The sequence below is a fragment of the Silurus aristotelis genome (genome assembly GCF_946808225.1).
Source record: "Silurus aristotelis genome assembly, chromosome: 27".
In the NCBI taxonomy this organism is placed as follows: domain Eukaryota; kingdom Metazoa; phylum Chordata; class Actinopteri; order Siluriformes; family Siluridae; genus Silurus; species Silurus aristotelis.
In genome coordinates, this window is record NC_139600.1 from 14,484,413 (window position 1) to 14,506,618 (window position 22,206).

At 35.1% G+C, this 22,206-nt stretch overlaps 2 protein-coding genes and 1 long non-coding RNA gene across 7 annotated transcripts; all 3 read left to right on the top strand.

Annotated features, from left to right (window-relative positions):
* LOC310721374 (CD209 antigen-like protein C) lies at positions 1-12,998 on the top strand. 4 transcript variants are annotated; one of them, XM_083533036.1, is made up of 6 exons: positions 1-233; positions 665-802; positions 845-856; positions 12,269-12,402; positions 12,493-12,602; positions 12,793-12,998. In XM_083533036.1, the coding sequence occupies exons 1-6, from the start codon at positions 86-88 to the stop codon at positions 12,932-12,934; spliced, it is 684 nt and encodes a 227-aa protein (XP_083389162.1). In that variant the 5' UTR covers positions 1-85; the 3' UTR covers positions 12,935-12,998. The 4 variants fall into 4 exon arrangements, with proteins under 4 accessions (XP_083389162.1, XP_083389161.1, XP_083389160.1 ...); XM_083533035.1 differs by lacking the exons at positions 12,269-12,402; positions 12,493-12,602; positions 12,793-12,998 and adding exons at positions 2,237-2,370; positions 2,455-2,564; positions 2,757-2,965; XM_083533034.1 differs by having other exon boundaries at positions 665-856; positions 12,793-12,992.
* Positions 8,907-10,900, top strand: LOC310721404. Of its 2 annotated transcripts, none has more exons than XR_014532024.1 (3): positions 8,907-9,160; positions 10,219-10,373; positions 10,803-10,900. It is a non-coding gene; the product is annotated as an uncharacterized lncRNA (long non-coding RNA). The 2 variants fall into 2 exon arrangements; XR_014532025.1 differs by having other exon boundaries at positions 10,250-10,373.
* A 3,089-nt stretch (positions 12,999-16,087) lies between the features above and the next one.
* On the top strand, positions 16,088-22,090 carry LOC310721371 (C-type lectin domain family 4 member K-like). Its single transcript, XM_083533029.1, has 5 exons — positions 16,088-16,308; positions 18,971-19,171; positions 20,309-20,451; positions 20,569-20,675; positions 20,921-22,090. Exons 1-5 carry the CDS (start codon positions 16,161-16,163, stop codon positions 21,060-21,062), a joined length of 741 nt encoding a protein of 246 aa, XP_083389155.1. The 5' UTR covers positions 16,088-16,160; the 3' UTR covers positions 21,063-22,090.
* Positions 22,091-22,206: the final 116 nt, after the last annotated feature.

The window sequence follows — 22,206 nt, forward strand, 5'->3', positions numbered from 1 at the left end:
CACAGAGTACAGAGGTGCAGCTGTCTGTCACGTCCACACAGAGACACAGTCACTTCATGTGTTATGAATCTTTTATAGATTAAAGATGCTTTATTCTTCTTCTGAGCAGGTGGACATGGTGGTGCATATCTATGATAGTTTAGATGCCCTGGGTCAAGACCCCAACAGAGAGAAGGAAGATGCTGATGCAGGAAGAGAGAAGGCACAGAGACGCCTACAAGCACAACATAGAGGTAAAAAATGTTTAAGTTTAATTGCTAATATTTACTCAGTATCTCATTATGGGAAACAATATTTGTGATTATAATAAAATAAAACTATTATTATAATAAAATAAAATAATGGTTAAATGCAATTATTTATACAAAATAAACAGTCACACAATATATTGAATAATATTTTATTATTATTATTATTATAATTATTATTATTATTATTAATAATAATAATATTACTTTAAGAAGTGCATTCTGGTAACGGGTGTCTGTGGACCCCACTTTGAGAACCTCTGACCTATACTATATGGACAAAAGTACTGAGGCTCCTCTCTTAAAAATTTAAGATGTTTCAATCAGACCCATTTTGACAGGTGTATAAATTCAAGCTATGATCATGCAGTCTGCTTTTACAAATATTTGTGTAAATGATTATCATTTATCTCTAGGAGGAGATACTGCATGGGGCAGGTGTAACAGACTGACTGCAGTGTGTGTGGTGCTGTGTGTCCTTCTGTTTGTGGTCTCCACTGTGCTGTGGATCAAATTCAACAACCTAATAGCAGAGAGAGACCAGTTACAGACCAGTTACAACACCCTGACTAAAGAGAGAGACCAGTTACAGACAGAGAGAGATTTTAGTAAGTAGATAAATTTATCTTTGAATTTTCTGCTCAACAGTTGAGTTCCCTCAGTGGAAATTCAGTTCACTATGAACTAAACAGTGATTACCTAGTCTTAATACCATATATTGTCACCAAGGTCTTAGTTTGACATTAACATTGATCTTTTTAACACTGATAATATTTAATGATTCTGTCCCAAACTCATAGCTGACTGCAGAGGAAGAAAGAATGAAGAAAAGTTCTTGTATTATACTTGTATTAATTCACTATGAACTAAACAGTGATTACTGAGTCTTAATGAGTCTTACATTTCTCCTGGAGAACTAATAGCTATGACTGTTTATTAATACCACCCGATTTATTACTGATTACCTTCACATTAACTCCCAATGACTAAAGCTTCCCTTCCTTCTGGAGATAATAGATGTACCCTGGACATGTCTAACACACAGTGTCTAAAACATAAATATCTACAGAAGTCATTATTATCTACAGAGTTCTGTTTGGAGTCAATGTGCAGTTTTTATTTATCCAGTCAGAGTCTAGGGAGAGAAATAAACAACTATTTCCTGTTATCAGGTTTTATAAAAGTACAGCTGTAGTGCTGCAGAAACGCCACATATTTATACTGACAAACAAAAAGAGAAAATAAAGTCTGGATGCAGTAAAAATACAGTAAATATTTATCTAATGTTTGTTCTCATTTAAGGAAACGCATTGAATTCACACAAAGAAACAAACAAACAAAAAAATCACATTCCATTCACAAAAAATATAAATAAATAAATAAACGTTGGGGCAGTCTGTCGCAGGGAAGCATTTTAGCGCTTAACACCGGATCTGACGTTACTGCATTTTTTGCTCGGAATGTAGATGTAGCAGCTAAAAATATGGTTTAGCTTGATGACTGTATATTAGTTTAAATAGCTACTTAACATTTCCTCTCTGACCTGCCACTCCTGCTAATTAATTAAGTTTCGGTAAGTCTTGCTTCAGTTAACAGATACGGGGCAAAGATGCAGTAACGTCAGATCCGGTGTTATGCGCTAAAATGCTCCCCTGCCAAAGACTGCATCAATTTTTTTTGGTGAATGCAATGCACTTGTTTTTGCATGAATGCACTAAAATTTCCATTAAATGTTTAAATGCAGTGAATTCATTACGTTATAAACATCGCTTTCACACTTTGTGTTTGTTTAATAAAATGCAGTGTGAAAACACACCAAAAAGTCAAACTAATAATAAAAAAAATAATCAATTTAAACATCCATGAATGGTGATTTCATGCATATTAAATACTTTATCATATTATACTGATTATTTTGTGAAATAGAAATTGTGGAAACATTAGTTCATAAACAGTGTGTTTTAAATTCTCTCCATTTTTCTCTACAGGTAAATGGATGTGGATAAGCATTAACTCCAGTTTTTACTACGTCTCTAATGATAATAAGAGCTGGGAGCAGAGCAGACAGAACTGCAGGGACGAAGGAGCAGATCTGATGATCATCAACAGCAGAGAGGAACAGGTGTGTGTGAGAGAGAGAGAGAGAGAGAGAGATAGAGAGAGAGAGATAGAGAGATAGATGTGTAAAATGTGCTGTTGTTTGCAGGAGTTCATCAGTAAACACATCAGCAGTATCAGTGGGTTTTGGATTGGTCTGAGTGACAGAGATAAAGAGGGAGAGTGGAAATGGGTGGACGCTTCACCACTGACCTTCAAGTAAGAATGTCTAATTTCTCTATTTTTATGATGCAATAAAATAAAATTAATCTTAATAAAGATTATTCTCTATTATACTCTTATATTTTATATTGGTCTAATGTACATATCAGTAAACAGAGACTAAAATGTTTGAGTTAAATGTGTGGAATTGAAGGAAACTGAACACTGATCTGATTTTGTGGGTTTCAGGGACTGGGGTCAGTTGGAACCGGGTGGTAAAGAGAAAGAGAATTGTGGTGAAATTTACAAATCTTTAAACAAAATCATCTGGAATGACAAGAACTGCTCTGTAAATCAAACCTGGATCTGTGAGAAAAATGTTTCTCCTTGAAGTGAAAATCACTTTTACACAACTTAAACTGATTATATTCAGTATAAAGACAATATGTGGATGTGAATTGTGTCTCAGTGTCTGTTCTTGTTTTCTCAGAGTGCACAGAAACTGTTCATGTTTTTTTCCTGTATCTCATACTGTTACATTCCCACTGTGGCGAAACCTAACGGGAGTGTAGCAACAATAACTGTTTAACTACTAGATCACAGCAGGGCTAACAACAGCAGCAATGCTAGCAGCAGCAGCAATGCTAACAACAGCGGGTCTAACAGTAGCAGCAGAAGGGCTAAAAGCGGCAAGGTTAGCAACAACAAGGCCAACACCAACATGGTTAACAGCAATAGGGCTGAAAGAAAGTAGTGCTAACAGCACACAGGTTTGCAAAAGCATGGTTAACACCAGCATGGCCAACAACTCTACAGCTGGCACCAACAAGGGTAACAGCAGTGGGGCTAAAAACAATAACCCCTCCAAAAGCAAGACAAGCGTTTAGCAAGGCTAACAAAACCTTGCATGCATCAAGAGTGAGTCATAGACAGATGTGGTGAAAACCAGAATTAATACTGGGTTGCCATGTTACAGAATAATCCCAAATCACAAACTCCTCTGTAATGAACACAATTGCATGAGGGAGAATTAACATATGTTACGGAGTAAATATGTAATAAATATCCTGCTCTTGTCACGTGCCAATGTGTAACATATGCATCATTATAAAACAACAATTTTATTTTTGTATTTACAGAAGTAATAGATTTTAACATGAACATCTTTGGTAAGAGTGAAAATTGCAATTCAAATGTCTTCACACTTTGAAGCCACTGATGCCTCATATAGAGCCATATATGGCATTATAGTCTTGTGTCTTTCTCACATGTGTGTTGGCACTCTGGATGTGATCTATGTGGTTATAGGTGTGAACTTTTTTTATTTCTGCAAAAGAGAGCAGGGATTAATGCTAATTTTAGACCAGTGCCACCTCACAATTCAGCTGCATGAAAACTTAAAAAAAAAGAAAAGATTCCAGATCTACTGCAGGAACATGTCGACTAATTCATACGATTGAATTTAACCTGCTATAAATAATAAAATAAATTTTAAGTGAAATGTGAAAATTCTAATAGTTTTCTGTAAAGAAGTTATTAGAAACAAAAATATGAGGAATCTGTAAACGTATACACACCATTAGAACAGAACAATATTATTTTGGTATTTATAAAACTGCTGGACTTTAACAACAACATCTCTGGTGTGTGTGAGAATTGCAGCTCAAACGTCTTCACACTTTGACCACGTGACCACTGATGCCCCTCCTCTGATAGTTTACTTTTTTACTGACAGCAGCACATTTAATTCACTTCAACAGAAGTACAGAAGTGCAGCCTGTCCATCACGTCCACACAGAGACACGGTCACTTCATGTTTTTCTGGGTCTGGGATACAGAAAGTAGAAGAGTTAAAGAAGAATCTGACATTTCAGCAGATGTGTTTCACCAGAGCAAAATCACCAAGTGAAGCTGGTGTGAAAACAGAGAAGAAATCACAGCTGGTTATTTACTGAGGGAGAGTTTCTGAAGAGCTGCATGATGAAGCTGTGAGACCTCTGGTGTTTGACAGGAGATATTTTTATGGAGAGAAAAATATTTTAAGTTATTTAAAGTTTAAGTTTATTTATTCTGGAATAATATACCTGTCTGTATTTATTTATATATATGTTTAAAAAAAACATTGTTTTAGTGTGTTCAATAAATGTTTATCCTGTTCGGCCCATGACCTAAAGTGTGCTTTAAATTTTGGCCCCATGTGCAATTGAGTTTGACATACATAAATATAATTAATTATTAATAATAACTGCCTTACGGTCCCTGCAGGACGGTGCTGTGAGGATTGGGCAGCGTTCGAAGACGGGGGCCTGCTTAGACTGCTGCCCCCGCGACCCGAATTACGGATAAGCGGGAGAAAATGAAATGAATGAATGAATAATAACATATAATTAAAGGTAAAATGAGCAAATTTGTTATTTCAGAATTGTGTATCAAACTGGTAGCCCTTTACATTAGTCGGTACCCAAGAAGTAGCTCTCGATGTCAAAAAGGTTGGTGACCCCTGATATAGAACTACGTCACACAACATAGAGCTACATACAAAACACACAGCTACATTACACAGCATAGAGCTACATCACACAACACAGAACTACATACAGAAAACAGAGCTACATCACACAATATAGAGCTACATCATACAACATAGAGCTACATACAGAATACAAAGCTAAATCACACAATATATAGAGCAACATCACACAGTATAGAGCTACATCACACAACAGAGCTACATACAGAACACAGAGCTACATCACACAATATAGAGCTACATCACAGAACAGAGCTACATACAGAACACAGCTAAGGACTAAAGTAAAGTGCATCGTGTGCAACTGAGTGCAGACAGTGCAGACAAAAGACAGTGCAAACAGACAACACAAGACAGTGTAAGACAGATACACAAAACACAACAAGGCTACACTAGTAACCTACAGTGTTATACTATAATGTGTTATACAGTACAATGTGCAAAAGAGGACAATAAAGAAGGAAAGGGAAACTGTGATGCAACAGCATACAAAGATAATTTATACAACTGTGGCAACGATGCATTCTTTTGTCCATATTGTGTATAAACAGTCATTTCCTCTGCAACCTCTGTTTTTTACTCTTTTAATCGTTAATAAGATTTAAATACTGGGCTGCCTTTTTACATCAAAATCACAAACTCTCTACTGAACACCATCGCAGGGAAAATGTACAAATGTTACACAGTGAATAATAAATTTAAATCCTTCACTCTTCTGCACGCCTGTGTGTAATGAAAAGCCTACCAGCATCGTGTAATGATTTTACGAGGAACAATAAGATGACAAATTGGTGCAATGTTTACACATCATTATAATACAACGCATTTCTTTGGCGTCCACCTGTCTCACTCTCAAAGTGGTATGCTTTGTCTTTAGTGCCTGCCCGAGTTTCCTTGTGGACCTGCACGCCTTTTCTTAGCGCCCACCTGAGTGCACTCACTGGCCGTGCTTAGTCACTGTTCGGCGACTCTTTCGCTCGTCTCTGCTTGGTGGCTCTGTCCCCGCTTGTTCTGTCCAGTTTCACCATTCACTCGTGCACCGCTGACACAGCTTAGTTATACATTCTCACAATTCCATAACTAAGTATCTCTTCATAATATATCTTAGACTACCTCTACTGAGAGTAATAATGCTGAAATTAATGCTGAATACTCTGTAATGCTGGATGATATTGGCAAAAGCTGTTTTAATGCTAAGTAAAGCTGGCCTAAGCTAAATTTGTCAAACATTTCTCTACACTCTTATTACCTGCTGAGCACTAGGTTTAAAACATTTATATAAACCTACCATTTTCAATAAGCCTAGACGTTGCCAGACACTCTTAAATGGTTTGAAATCTGGTATCAGATTCAGTTCTCGGCCAGTGCTGGCAAACTGGGGACTATCAAACTATTGCAATGAATTTCCACAGGTGTAAGAAACAGACAGACAGAAAATGTGATCCACCGTTTCATACACAGATGCCCTCTACAGGCCATTGATGATATTGTTCCTTGTAATAATATGAAGGCTTCATGCAGTGGTGGATGAAGTACACAAACCCTGTACTTAAGTTAAAGTAGAGACACTCTGTAAAATATTACTCCAGAAAAAGTAAAAGTGCTCCCTTTAAACTTTCATTTGAGTAAAAGTACAAAGGTATTTGCCTTCAAATGTACTTATCCAAAGTACTATGATTTATTATGGGTATGATGTTGTGGCAAGTTGGAATCAGGAGTTTCTTCCATCATTTATTACTCTCACAATGTTCTGCTGTTGAGCTGAATCTGAACTGTATGTTGGTGATAAGTAGATACGACGAAGTGCCAATCAAAACATGTTTAAAACAGACCACACGCTCGATGCTGATTGGTGGCTTGCGGCGTGATTGACTGTTTAGGATTTTATTCACTCAAAAATAAAAAGGAACGACTTATTTCACAAAATTTAGTTGAGTAAAAAGTATAATATTTGACTTCGAAATGTAGTGAAGTTAAAATAAAAGTCTCCCTAAATGGAAATACAGATAAATGAAAAAGCTACTTAAGTACAGTAATGAATTACATTTACTTGATTACTGTGCACCACTGGCTTCATGGTAGAGTTACGATGGTGATACTTAAATCATTTAGTGATACAGTGATATAGAAGAGAGAAAATTCAAGGGATTTGCTAAGCAGTAAGGAGATAATATATTTTCATGAATCCACTGCTGTTTAGAATAAATAGTGTATATAATATATTCCATTTTATTTGTATAGCTCTTTTACAACAATTATGTAATCATTATATGCTCACATGAATAAATAAAAATTTCAGCATTTAGCAGCACAGTACACTCGATGTACCTGGTACAGTAGTGTACATCTGCTCTGAGAAAAGCTAAATCTAATTTCTGGCCTAATTACAAACACTCCTTTCAATCCTGAACATATTTTATAGGCTTTAAATTTCATACATTAATATTATTACCTGTGTACTGAATTAATTTATGTCTGATACAAATTCTCTGAACAAAATATTGTCTACCAAGTGCTATTAGTGATAGCCTGCCGCCTGCTGGCCATGTGGCTACATTACAACTGCAAAGCTCAAAACACAAGTAAGTGTTGGGTCCTAAAGACAGATGTTAATTGTTCTTTATCATAAAACAGCATAAAATTACGGAAGCGCATTGCATTCACAAAGAAAAAAAAAAGTCTGTGGCAGGGGAGCGCTTTAGCGCATAACACCGGATTTGACGTTACTGCATTTTCTGCTCGGAAGCGCCTCATAGCGCAACAATGGAGACGTAGAAGCTATTTTCTGGTTTAGCTTGATAAATGTATATGTTAGTGTTAAGATGGTTCTCACACTGGTTCTCTAAACACAGTCCTATTATCTGTTCAGTGTCTATAGGATCTTTATGATGTGAGTATGTAAGGTATACAGGAAGTCTTTATCTGGACTCACACATCTCCGGTTATTATGTCTTCTTACCCAATCAGGAACAGTTTTAGCTCAGGTATTTTCCAGTGTGTGTGTGTGTATATATACTTGTCTGTTATCTGCATTAAATTGAAGAAAAACATATACACCATTCTGTGTGCTGTGTGATTCTTCCCTGATCAGAAAAGGCACCACGGGCATCGCAGATCACATGGAAAACCTCTCCAAGAATAAAGTTTTGTTTGGTCATAATAAAAATCTAACATTATATTAGTTTAATTAGCTAATTGACATTTCCTCACTGACCTACCCTTATTATTATTATTATTATTATTATTATTATTATTATTATATTTTAACATTGACTACTAATATATGTTACACGTTCTGACTGTCCACTTGATAAACGTTTGTTTTATGTGTAGCATGTAACATATATATTAGTAGTTAATGTTAAAAATTAATAATAAAAATAATAATAATAATAATAGCTATTGCCCCGTATCTGTTAACTAAAGCAATACTTACCGTAACTAAATTCATTAACAGGAAGAGCAGTTCAGTGAGTTAATAGGACTGTGTTTAGAGAACCAGTGTAAGAACCATCTTAACACTAACATATACAGTTATCAAGCTAAGCCATATTATAGCGAAATACGGATCTCATAATTATGAGATACTAAGTCATAATTATGAGATCCTGGCTGTGAATTTTTTTTTCTTTGTAAATGCAATGCGCTTCCGTAGAATAGACCTCTTTTCAGTTAGTAATCATTGAGACATTTGCAGTCAAAATTCCCTGACTGCTTCACTAATGATAAATACATACACACACATATATATATATATATATATATATATATATATATATATATATATATATATATATATATTTATATTTATATTTATATTTATATAATTATTATATATAATATTCCTAATTTATCAAGTCTGGTTCCTCTCAAAGTTTCTTGCTTTTATTTCACAGGGAGTTATTTCTTGTCATTGTGATCTTTTATCTGTTAACTTCTTGATCTGTTAATTAAAGAATCCATCTAGCATCTGTCTGGTATCTTTAGAAAAGCAGAAGGGAACAGAAAGCAAGGAGAGATATCCTCAACAGGGCAAGGAGGCACAGCAACATCCTCAGCAGGAAAGGGAGGAACAGCAACAACAACACTGGACTACATTTTTCAGGAGCCACTGCTGTAATGGGTGTGGATACATGCAAGTGCTAACAAACTGTGAATAGGATTTACATGCAGAATGACGTTAACATGGTGTGCAAACCTACAGGCCAGTGTTCATTACGACATAATCCTGATACCATGTTACTGAGAAACCACAAAGCATATAAATATTTTCAGATCTACTTAGATCAACTACTTCAAATGACAGAATTTAACCTGCTGTAAAGATATACATCAATTTAAATATCAGGCCAAATGATGTGTGTAATGACATTACAAGGAATGATATATGATGAATTGGTGCAATTTATACATCATTATAACACACAACCATATTATTTTGGTATTACGTAGTTTAACTGCTAGACTTGAACAAAAAACATCTCTGGTTAGAGTAAGAATTGCAGCTCAAATGCCATTACACTTTGAACACAAGCCACTGATGTTCCTCCTAAACCACATATGATAAACCACAGTTATGTTATAGTGGCCGTATGGTGTATAAAGAGTAATTTCCTTCGCACGCTCTCTTTCCTTTCATTTCCTCTTTTTTTCCACTCTCTTAAAGTTAATTAGAGAGGAATTACTCAAAGAAATTGCTCTCTGTAAAAGAGAGCAGGGGTTAATGCTGGGCCAGTGGCAATTGTGTCTTGTAACCTCACAGTAAAGCTGCATCAAAGCTTCTGAAAAGGTAAATACATATAATTCCAGATCTATTGCAGGAACATGTCGTCTAATTTATATGACTGGATTCAACCTGCTATAAATATCTAAGTCAAATAAAAGCAGAATATAAAAAGCCTAATAATTTTGTTTCATTGTATTATGAGGAACAAAATTACGAGCGACAATGTTATTGAGGTATTTATATAACTGGTATGCGTGAGAATTGCTGCTGAAATGCTTTCAACATTGACCACAAGTCACTGATGCCCCTCCTCTGATTATTAACTTCCTCTAACTTCCCTAATTAACAACAGCACATTTAATTCACTGCACACAGAGTACAGAGGTGCAGCTGTCTGTCACGTCCACACAGAGAGACAGTCACTTAATGTGTTATAAATCTTTTATAGATTAAAGATTAAAGATGCTTTATTCTTCTTCTGAGCAGGTGGACATGGTGGTGCATATCTATGATAGTTTAGATGCTTTGCGTCAAGACCCCAACAGAGAGAAGGAAAATTCTGATGCAGGAAGAGAGAAGGCAGAGAGACGCCTACAAGCACAACATAGAGGTACAAAATGTTTAAGTTTAATTGCTAATATTTACTCAGTATCTCATTATGGGAAACGACATTTGTGATTATAATAAAAAAAAACAACTATTATTATAATAAAATAAAATAATGGTTAAATGCAATTATTTATACAAATTAAACAGTCACAATATATCGAATAATATTTTATTATTATTATTATTATTATTATTATTATTATTATTATTAATAATATTACTTTAAGAAGTGCATTCTGGTAACGGGGTCTGTGGACCCCACTTTGAGAACCTCTGACCTATACTATATGGACAAAAGTACTGAGGCTTCTCTCTTGAAAATTTAAGATGTTTCAATCAGACACATTTTGACAGATGTATAAATTCATGCAATGATCCATGCAGTCTGCTTTTACAAATATTTGTGAAAATGATTACCATTTACCTCTAGGAGGAGACACTGCATGGGGCAGGTGTAACAGACTGACTGCAGTGTGTGTGGTGCTGTGTGTCCTCCTGTTTGTGGTCTCCACTGTGATGTTGATCAAATTCAACAACCTCAAAATTCAAGGATAAATTTATCCTTGAATTTTCAGCCCAACAGTTAAGTTCCCTCAGTGGAAATTCAGTGCCATTTTAAAACTGGATATAAAACCTTTTACTCAAAGCCTCTTACATGTTCAACCATATTTCGTCATCAAGGCCTTACAATGACAATCTTATTAACACTATAAGATTTAACGATTCTGTTCCATAACTCATAGCTGAATCTTACAGTGTTAATAAGATTGTCATTCTAAGGCCTTGATGATGAGCCTAGTTCTTGTATTATACTTGTATTAGTTCACTATGAACTAAGCAGTGATTACTGACTCTTTGTGAGTCAAACATATTTCCTGGAGAACTAATAGCTATGACAGCTATTAATTACATTTTATTAATAACACCTGATTAATTACTGATCACCTAAACATTAACTCCAAATGACTAAAGCTTCCCTTCCTCCTGGAGATAATAGATGTACCCTGGACATGTCTAACACACAATGTCTAAAACATAAATATCTATAGAAGTCATTATTATCTACAGAGTTCTGTTTAGAGTCAATGTGCAGTTTTTATTTATCCAGTCAGAGTCTAGGGAGAGAAATAAACAACTATTTCCTGTTATCAGGTTTTATAAAAGTACAGCTGTAGTGCTGCAGAAACGCCACATATTTATACTGACAAACAAAAAGAGAAAATAAAGTCTGGATGCAGTAAAAATACAGTAAATATTTATCTAATGTTTGTTCTCATTTAAGGAAGCGCATTGAATTCACACAAAGAAACAAACAAACAAACTTTATCCAGTCAGAGTCTAAAGAGTGAAATAAACAACTATTTCCTGTAGAAACTCATGTTCTCCATATTTAAACTGTCATATTTAAACTGTCATATTTAAACTCTCCATATTTAAACTGTCATATTTAAACTCTCCATATTTAAACTGTCATATTTAAACTGTCAAACAAAAGGAAAAAAAAAATTTTTGGATGCAGTAAACATTCAGTGAATATTTATCTAATGTATATTCCTATTTAAGTAATTTTTGATTGTAAAATTTTCTAAAAATGTTTTTTAAATTTCCATTAACTGTATAAAAGCAGTGAATTAATTATAATATTATAATTAATTAATTATAACCATTGTTTCCCCACTTTTTGTTTGTTTAATCATATGCAGTCTAAAAACACACCAACAATTCAAACTAATTAAAAAAAAAAAATTCAATTTTAACATCCAGAAATAGTGATTTCATGCATATTAAATACTTTATCATATTATATTGATTATGTTGTGAAATAGAAATTGTGTCTGTACACAAACATTAGTTTATAAACAGTGTGTTTTAAATTCTCTTCATTTCTCTCTACAGGTAAATGGAAGTGGATCAGCTTCAGCTCCAGTTTTTACTACGTCTCTAATGATTATAAGAGCTGGGAGGAGAGCAGACAGAACTGCAGGGACGAAGGAGCAGATCTGATGATCATCAACAGCAGAGAGGAACAGGTGTGAGAGAGAGAGAGAGAGAGAGAGAGAGAGAGAGAGAGAAAGAGAAAGAGAGAGAGAGAGAGATGTAATATGTGCTGTTGTTTGCAGGATTTCATCAGTAAACACATCAGCAGTAACAGTGGGGTTTGGATTGGTCTGAGTGACAGAGATAAAGAGGGAGAGTGGAAATGGGTGGACGCTTCACCACTGACCTTCAAGTAAGAAATTATTTCTCTTTTTTTATGATGCAATAAAATAAAATAATAATCTTTATTAAGATTATTCTCTATTATACTCTTATATTTTATATTGTTCTAATGTACATATCAGTAAACAGAGACTGAAATGTTTAGTTAAATGTGTGGAATTGAAGGAAACTGAACAGTGATCTGATTCTGTGGGTTTCAGGTTCTGGGGTCAGGGGGAACTGGGTGGTGAAGAGAAAAAAAATTGTGGTGAAATTTACAAATCTTCAAATAGCATCATCTGGAATGATGCAAATTGTTTTAAAAAACTAAACTGGATCTGTGAGAAAAATGTTTCTCCCTGAAGTGAAAATCACTTGAGCTGATTATATTCAGTATAAAGACAATATTTTGTTGTGAATTGTGTCTCAGTGTCTGTTCTTGATTTCTCAGAGTGCACAGAAACTTTTCGTCTTTTCCTATATTTCATACTGTTACATTCCCACTGTGGTAAAAAAAAATGGGAGTGTAGCAACAATAACTATTAACAACAATAACAACTAGATCACAGCAGGGATAACAGCAGCAGTAATGCTAACATCAGCAAGGCTATAAACACCAGCAGCAGTGCTAACAGCAGCAGAGCTGGCTAACAGCATCACATTTTCTTCACTTCGCACAGAGAACAGAAGTGCAGCTTCTCCATCATGTCCAGCCAGAGACAGTCATTTCATGTATTACTGAGTCTTTTATAGATTAAATATGCTTCAGCTTTAATATGACCCCAAAACAGATACACAATCTAGATAAACATTTGAGGGCATGTGACTAAAGCACTCTTTTGAGCTTACTGATCAATCAGTAATTGTTAGTATTAAGATGGGCCTCACACTAGTTTTCTAAACACACATTTGTATGTTGTCTGTTCAGTGTCTATAGGATTTTTAGGATAGGAGTACGTAATGTATGGAGAATGTCTTTGTCTGGGCTCAAACATCTCTGCTATCACGTCTTCTTACCCAATCAGGAAAGGTTTTAGCTCAGGTGCATTAAACTGAAAAAGAACACATGTGCCATTGTGTGTGCTGTGTGATTCTTCCCTGATCAGAAAAGACACCACAGGCTTTGTAGATCACATGGGAAACCTCTGCGAGTATACATTTTTTGTTCGGGCATGATACAAATCTAACAGTAATAAACTCCACTCTTCTAGGAAGCCTTACCATCGATTCTGGAGTGTTGCTGTGGCTCATGTAGTTGGGCAAGTAGGTCTTGCATGACGTTGGTGTTCCAGTTTATCCCAAAGATTTTCAGTTGGGTTGAGATTATTCACTATTATACTCATATTTCTATATTGTTCTAATGTACATGTCAGTAAACGGAGACTGAAATTATTAAGTTAAATGTGTGGAAGTAAAGGAAACTGAACACTGATCTGATTCTGTGGGTTTCAGGGACTGGGGTCAGTGGAAACCGGGTGGTAAACAGGAAGAGGATTGTGGTAAAATTCACAAATCTTCAAACAGCATCATCTGACAAGAAATGCACTGAAAAACTAAACTGAATCTGTGAGAAAGATGTTTTAAATAGCAGGGGTAGCTGCAGGGCTAATATCATCAGGGCTAACAGCATCAGGGATAGCAGCAGGGCTAACAAAATTTAATTTATAAGAACATTTTCTTTAAACTAAAGATGAGCGAATCCGAATTCATCCGGGTTAAATAATCCTTTATATGACTCAGGATTCATGAAATATTCTTTTCATTTACTTGGATTACTGAAATTCTTGGTTATCTTGAAATCCTAACAACAACATATATAAATACAAATTTTAAATTACATTATTGTGTTGTTCTAAGTTGTTGTTGCAAGTAACTGCAGCAACAAGTAGTTGACTACAGAAAAATTCCTGTATGGTCATAAAAAAAAACTTTTTTGGCAAGTTTTTCTTTGCCACAGTCGCCACGGCTCGCTCATCAGGGACAAACTTACACATTAATAAAGAACATCTTATTAATTTTTATCAACACATTATCTGTGTAAAGCTGCTTTGGGGCAATGTTCATTGTTAAAAGCGCAATACATATAAAAATGAATTTAATTAAATTGAACTAGAGACTCAGAATCACAGATGCTATGCAAGTCCTCTTCTGAAAAGTGGGATTCAGCAGATCCGGATTCGTGAAGTTAGTTCGTGTGTAGTGAATCAGCAGGATCTGAGGGACTTGGTGTGTGTGTGTGTGTGTGTGTGTGTGTGTGTGTGTGTGTGTGTGTGTGATTCATGTGTCCAAGGATCCAGTGGATTCTTGGGTTTTAAAGAGCTCCCTCTAGTGGAAGGATTATGACAAAAGCAAGCAGAGGCCCTATCACTATGTTTCGTGTCATAGCTGATCCACCTGGACTGTGGGATTCAGGGGATCCGTCCAACTCAAAGACCGAAGCAAAACAGCAGGATCCAAGGAACTTGTAAATGGGATTCATAAGTCTACATATTCTGTAAATTCTAAGGATTCAAGAATCACTTGCCATACCTGTGGGAAAGTCGAACAGAAAGACAAATTATGGCTTTTACAGAGAGAAAGCAACCACAACATCTACTGGTGTGGCAGTGTAATAGCATTCAATTAAACATTTTAGATTAGTTCAAATAACCAGAGAGATATATAGGGTTTCTGTTTTCTGCAAAAAAAATAATAAAAAAAAGAAATACTAGCATTTTCTTAACCAATTACATTTACCATGCCAAAAGGAGTGAAAAATAAGAGTTGATTACCCTCTGGTTCCTGTTTTGTTTGAGGTGTGAGTTATTTCCTCATTTAATACATTACTGTTTACCTTTCCACTCTTTCAATTGCATATATTTGTGTACTTCTTTTAGAATAGAATTGACTTCATTTGTCACATATACATTATAGAACAGTGAAATTCATTCTTCGCATATCCCAGCTTGCTCAGAAGCTGGGGTCAGAGCGCAGGGTCAGCCATGATATGGTGCCTCTGGAGCACAGAGGGTTAAGGGCCTTGCTCAAGGGCCCAAAAGTGGCAGCTTGGCGATACCAGGTCTTGAACCCCCAACCTTCCGATCAGTAACCCAGCACCTTAACCACTGAGCTACCACTCCTAATTTTGTTCATGAAATGCTGTATTTGGCTTCATATATATTTGGCTTATCTAAGTTCTGGAGATATTTTGTTCTTTTTATCCATCTTTTAGTCCCCCTTTGATTTATCCTGTGTGTCTGAACCTTTCACAGAACAAGATTAATCTTTTGTGAACCCTTAATAAAGCTACGTTAAGCACATGAACTGTTTAAATGTTTTCAAATGTTTTTTTCAGTTTCAAACTGATGGGTTGCAATTTGGTATTTTGCAGTGCAAATATGATTTAAGTTTTCATAGGAACTAGATATGGCGTGTTGCTTTAGAAACAATGACTTCTTTAATTTCAGAGCTTCTTTAATTTTAGACTTCTGTATTTCAGAGCACTATATTATAGTGTGCATTTGTTGTCCACACAGTCAGTTCGTTGCATACAAAAGACCAGAGACCTTATAATTGACCAACTTAGTGAGGTTTTTTAAATTGATCAGAGATGTCTCAGACTGGTGAGTATGAAAACTACACTAAAAATAGAGGAGAGCGCATCGAGACTTGGGTGGAAATGTACGAAAATGCAGATGATGTTAGAAATCCCAAACTCAAAACAGAGGAGGATTCCAACATGAAGACCCAAGACACAGGTAATACAAATATATATATATATATATATATATATATATATATATATATATATATATATATATATATATATATATATATATATATATATATATAATTAAAAAAATCAAATTTTGCATGGCATAGTGAATAAAACTAAAAAAGGTCTCTTTATTAAGTCTTGAATTATTGCTTACATTTTTTCTCAGCTGATTAGGATTTCTTGCAAAAGCATGTACTTTTCTCGAAATCCTTAGTTCACCTTTTAAAAGTAAGTATTTGTGTCAATGAACATCTCATTCCCATCAGAATAAAAAGTCCTTTTGTCATTGTTTACATACAAAATCATCAGAATGTTCAGTCGTGTTGTCAGTATGATGGCACACAGTTTCAGGATTTCTTGATATAAACTATGGTTTGGATCACAGTGACTGAAAATGCACAAACTTTCACATCATTCTGTTTGGCATCTATGAATTATAGCAGCACAAATCAATTTAGTTGATTGCATATTTGATTTATATTGATTGCAAGAGACCAGACAGGATTCACACTTTTACTGTACTATACAAGTGTTCGTTTGTTGTTCATCCATTTTAATTTTCTCGGTCTGTATACACTCTCCAACTGAAGGTTCACAAGATTCACCTTTGACCAGTTATAGAGAAATAGTTAATTATTGGTTGATCTGATGTCATACACTCTTCTTCATTACAGACATTCAAGATTCATCTACACAATTAATAAAAAAAAAAGGTTTAATAGAAATTTTAGATAATTTAGACAATTTCAACTGGTTTAACCATTTTGCATTAATTGATTTATGCAATGAACTGATGCCAAATTTTTTTGGGGTTAAGACTATTTAGGTAAAACCAGTATAATATATTTTGATCAACATGACATAAACAACTAATAATGTAGGAAACACAATTGATTAAATGTACAAAAGCATTCACAATTTGATCAAAGCAACAAGACATTTTTCATGATGAGAACAAATGACTAAATGATGTAGAGGTTGAATAAGTAGTTTGAGAATTTCTAAGAAATGCTCCAAAGCAACCAAGAAAAACTGTAATACATAAGCAGGGACACAATTCTGAGATAATTATTTTTATCTTACAGGAACTTTGACAGGGCAGTTCTAATATGATTTAGTTTCTATTGCAAGAGCTTACAAAGGGACTTGTGATAATGTGTGTTAGTCAGAGAGATCCATTTACTTCAATAACCAGTTAACGCAATGGACTATAAACATTGTCACCACTGACCACACAGACTTCGTTTACACACTTACAGTAATCCAGCTATTGGATAAACATTTACTCACAGCCACAAGTTCAAACTCATTATACACTCAGATTGTCACTGCCCAACTGTTGATTATGTTACTATGTTGGTTTTCTTCTTTTATTTATTTTTTTTTACTTTGTTTTTGGTTTACCATGTCTCCACTGTAGTCTGTTTGACTATCAAACAATTTACAGACATTTCTATAATTCTGTTTTATGTTTGCTGTTATGGTGTACTGAGTGTAGACTAGTGAGAAAAGAAATCTGTTTCAGCGATTGTAGTATCAGGGTGCAACATAACAAAATTGAAAAAAGCCCTAAAAGTGTGCGTACTTGTGGGCAAATGAACAGTGAATAGAGTCTGATTCTGATTCGCTCGATTTTAGGTTCTGGGATGTGGGAGAACCTAATGATAATGGTAGCAACAAGGACTGTGCTGAGATTGTGGTTAATCCAAAAAAGAAAAACTGGAATGACATGCCATGTTCTTCTACATTATTCTGGATCTGTAAGAAAAAAAATGCTTCAGCTGTAAGGTTGATTCAGTAGTATAATGTGCTGAATTAGCAGTTGAAAGCAGTTGCAGCACTTTTTTATTTTATCTGCTCATTAACAAAGTCTTTTCATGCAACACCTTTCCCACTCATCTCAAATACATAAATTATGAATGTAAGAGATTAAAGACAGCACCAACCTTTATTCCACTCCCAAGATATATGTCAGATTGAGCTCATCTCCAAAATGGCTCAAATATAATGAAGGCAGTTATGTAATGTGTGTAGAAAATCAGGTGAAAATTCTTTAATTAATTTTAGTATGGGAGCAGCAATGGGACATCAAAGACCATCTCTGACCAAATGTGTATGGGACTGATTACCATTTAACAAATACTATCACTCGACCATTTGATAGAAATACCAAGCAAACGTGTACATGACTGTGAATACCAATTACAGACATCCAGCTAGACAATAGTATCATTTGGCCATTTGAACCATTAATTATTACAATTCATTTGCATTTAATGCATACTTTACATTATTTATAAGCAAGCAGAACACTCTAAAATGTATGAGAAGGAATTGTCCTGTGTTCTTTTTGACTCTGATGAACCCAAAGTACTTTTGGTATTTTGTAACTGCTTTTGCTGTCATAAATTTGTAATAATAATAATAATAATAATAATAATAATAATAATGTAATATATATATATATATATATATATATATATATATATATATATATATATATATATATATATATATATATATATATATATATACACACAGTATTTTCATAAAACAGAATCCCATTAAGAGTTGTATCTTTAATTTTAACAATGTGCAAATGAAACTACAACAAATCTGCCTCTGTGTCTATTGTTTTCTAGGAAAGGAGAAGAACATGACCAAATGTTACACACTGACTGTAGTGTGCGTGGTGCTGCTGTATGTTCTCCTGCTGGCTGCTATCACTGTGCTGTGGATCAAATTCAACAACCTGTCTACGGAAAACAACCAACTACAGGCCAGTTACAACAACATGACTATAGACAGAGACCAGTTACAGAAGTTTCAGAGAGAACTGACAGGTATAATTCCTGATTTTCTTATTGGTCAGAAGGTGGTGATTATTTTTCTTTAACAGTAGCACTGACAGTAAGTGGTAAGTGATAATTATTAATAAATCATTTATAAATAAATAAAATAAATAAATAATTAAAAAAATTACTAATAAAATGTTGATAAGTCTCCAAGATGTGCTGTTAATAAAACATCAGTTACTCATCTTTATCACATCACCTCGTCAAGTATTTAAGTATTTTAACAAGACGTGGTTTTCTAAAATCTGTGGCCTTTTCTATATAATTGATTAACTACAGCCGAAACCAAATGACAAACACATTTCAGCTATTAGGTTAATTAGACATTTAATTTAAGCTCAGCTTTTGACTTTGTTGACCCCAAGATTCTTTTATCTCGACTGGAGCGGTCAATTGGTATCACATGCATGGTACAGTACGTGATTCCAGTCCTTTTTATCTAAGAGAAATTTTCTCAGAGGTGTCTTCTGTGACCCTCCTCACTTGCGTGGTACCACAGGGATTGATTCTGTCACCTTTATTATTCACCCATCACTGCTCTCACTTCCTCCTTACTAATCCTATCCACTTCCTGCATCACCATCTTTACACCATCCAACCTTCATCTCGCTCTCATTTTCTTCATTTATTAGCTACTAAAAAAACTTCCTCCATCTTCTCAACACACTCTCCTCACTAGTCAACACATTTTCATCTGCATCTTTTATTGCCCTAATTTGCAGCACATCCTTCCCATCTCAGTCCCTCTGCCTGGCCTTTCTGTACAAATCCTTTTCTTCTTCTTTAGTGTCCAACTTCGCATACAACTCCTTATATGATCTCCATGTTATTTTTGCTTTCTTAAAAAAATAAATAGAGAGGATATGGCTGTGACAAACTTCCCGCTTCACCTCCGCTTATAACGCAATGATCTAATCCTGTTTTTGTGAAATGAGGCATGTTTCCGAATAGGTTACGAACCTGTCAATGTGACTAAAACTCCAGGATAAGTTTCAAAGGACCAAGCAATCAAGTCAAATAATTATAAATAAAATCCACATAACCGACTAATCCATGTACAAAGAACAGCCCCTGGTATTGTATTATATTATTACATTACCTGTAATATGTCCCATTGTGTTTCAGACTCATATGCCAGACTGGGATGGAAATATTACAACAGCAGTTTTTACTACATCTCTACTGTGATGAAAAATTGGAATGAGAGCAGACAGGACTGCATCAACAGAGGAGCAGACCTGGTGATCATAAACAGCACAGAGGAAGAGGTGAGACAGAAAGAGAGAGAGAAAGAGAGAGAGAGAGAGAGAGAGAGAGAGAGAGAGAGAGAGAGAGAGAGAGAAAGAGAAATTAATTTATACAGTATATTGCAATGTCATTTGCAGGAGTTTATCCTTAATCAGCTCAAAAACAGTGAGGCTTGGATTGGTCTAAATGACATTGAGACAGAGGGGGAGTTTAAATGGGTGGACGGTTCACCACTGACTACTCAGTAAGTGATTGATTACACTGTATATTTATTTACAGGTTTTGCTATCATCCTATAAGGTGCGCAAAGCTTTTTGGGGAATATGACCTTGTTGTTGTCAGTAAATGGATTAAGCCGCGATAACGCAATCAACTTTTTGTATATATTTTTAATAGACAAACAAAATTGTTTGTTGATGCTATTAAGATTAACTCTGCATGTTCGAAGGCAAATGAAAACTGATCAAAGTCTTATTCTATGGATTTCAGGTTCTGGCATACGGGGGACCCCAATAATCTTGGGAATGATGAGGACTGTGCTGCGATCCTGTCTAATCGCTTTGCAAAAAAATGGAATGACTATCCATGTTATTATTCAATATACTGGATCTGTGAGAAAAATTGGATTTAGCTGTAATTTAGTATATGTAGTACATTATGCATTTTGCTGCACCTTCTAATAGAACCTGCTCCTCTCGCATATTGTACATTTCATCCAAATCAATCAGTGTTGCAAATTCTTATCATTTAACATTTATTTCCTGCTTGTCTGAAAAGCAATAGATTTTCTGGTGTTTGACATGCTGGAGGGAGACACAGGTTTCTACAGCACATTTCAAATTTGCCCCAAAAGGCTTGCGAATGGAAACATGAAAGGTGGTTATCATTATGGGCTTGATGCAGTGCTGTGCAAGCTTCTTCAGAGACTCCAGCCATAGTTCTTTGTGGACAACCAAACCCTCTGTCCAACCCTCAGAGCTTGTTCCTGCTGAGAGGTGTAGACCAGTGTCTCCAGAGCGAAGGAATGCAGGGTGGTGTGGACGTGCTCAGCCCACACGAGGAAGGAGGACCAGGAGGAAAGATTCTTGGTAGACTATGCATGTTACCATGGTTTTTGCAAATTTGTCATACTTTAATGATTCAGATAATTTTTATATCACACAAAGATAACCAGAGTAAATACTAAATGCAGTTTTAAAATGATAATTTCATTTATTAAAAGAATAAGCTGTCCAAGCCTGCCTGGCTCTATGTGAAAAATAAATTGCCCCCTAATCCTACTGTAAAAACTGGTTGTTCCACCCTTTGGTGGCCACAACTAAAACCATACGTTTGTGACAATATTTATTTAATAATGAATAAATCCAGGGTAGACAAATGCAAATCAGTGATCCAAAATAGTGTTGAAAAACAAGCAAAGTTTAGATCTGTGTGTGCATGTGTGATTAAGCACAGATGCAGTCCATCAGTAGCTTGAGGAATAAGAGTGAGAGCAATGCAGGCTGTTTGATCTTACTTTGACGAATATCTCCCCAAAGGGTTTTCTCTGGGAGTCATTGATATTTTTGGGGTTTTACTAGGTAAATATTTTACTTGTCAGTTAGCTATGGCAAGGTAAGTCAAGCTTGTAGGTTACTGTATTGATTGCGAGGGCTAATGTCAGGTATGGGTTTGCAACCTAGTTAATGGATAGACAAAATGGGTTAATAATTGGGTTGTTCAGTTTGCCTTTTTAAGGATGGTCTTTGTCTATACTACCCGGCTTTTTTTGTGTC

Excerpts from the sequence above, each read along its gene's own strand:
- LOC310721371 (XM_083533029.1), top strand. The coding sequence starts at position 16,161 with ATGTCTCAGACTGGTGAGTATGAAAACTACACTAAAAATAGAGGAGAG. Across the intron at positions 16,309-18,970 it reads CATGAAGACCCAAGACACAG|GAAAGGAGAAGAACATGACC; the intron begins GTAATACAAATA and ends ATTGTTTTCTAG. Across the intron at positions 20,452-20,568 it reads TAAACAGCACAGAGGAAGAG|GAGTTTATCCTTAATCAGCT; the intron begins GTGAGACAGAAA and ends TGTCATTTGCAG.
- LOC310721374 (XM_083533034.1), top strand. The coding sequence starts at position 86 with ATGCTTTATTCTTCTTCTGAGCAGGTGGACATGGTGGTGCATATCTAT. Across the intron at positions 234-664 it reads CCTACAAGCACAACATAGAG|GAGGAGATACTGCATGGGGC; the intron begins GTAAAAAATGTT and ends ATTTATCTCTAG. Across the intron at positions 12,603-12,792 it reads GCTTCACCACTGACCTTCAA|GTTCTGGGGTCAGGGGGAAC; the intron begins GTAAGAAATTAT and ends TGTGGGTTTCAG.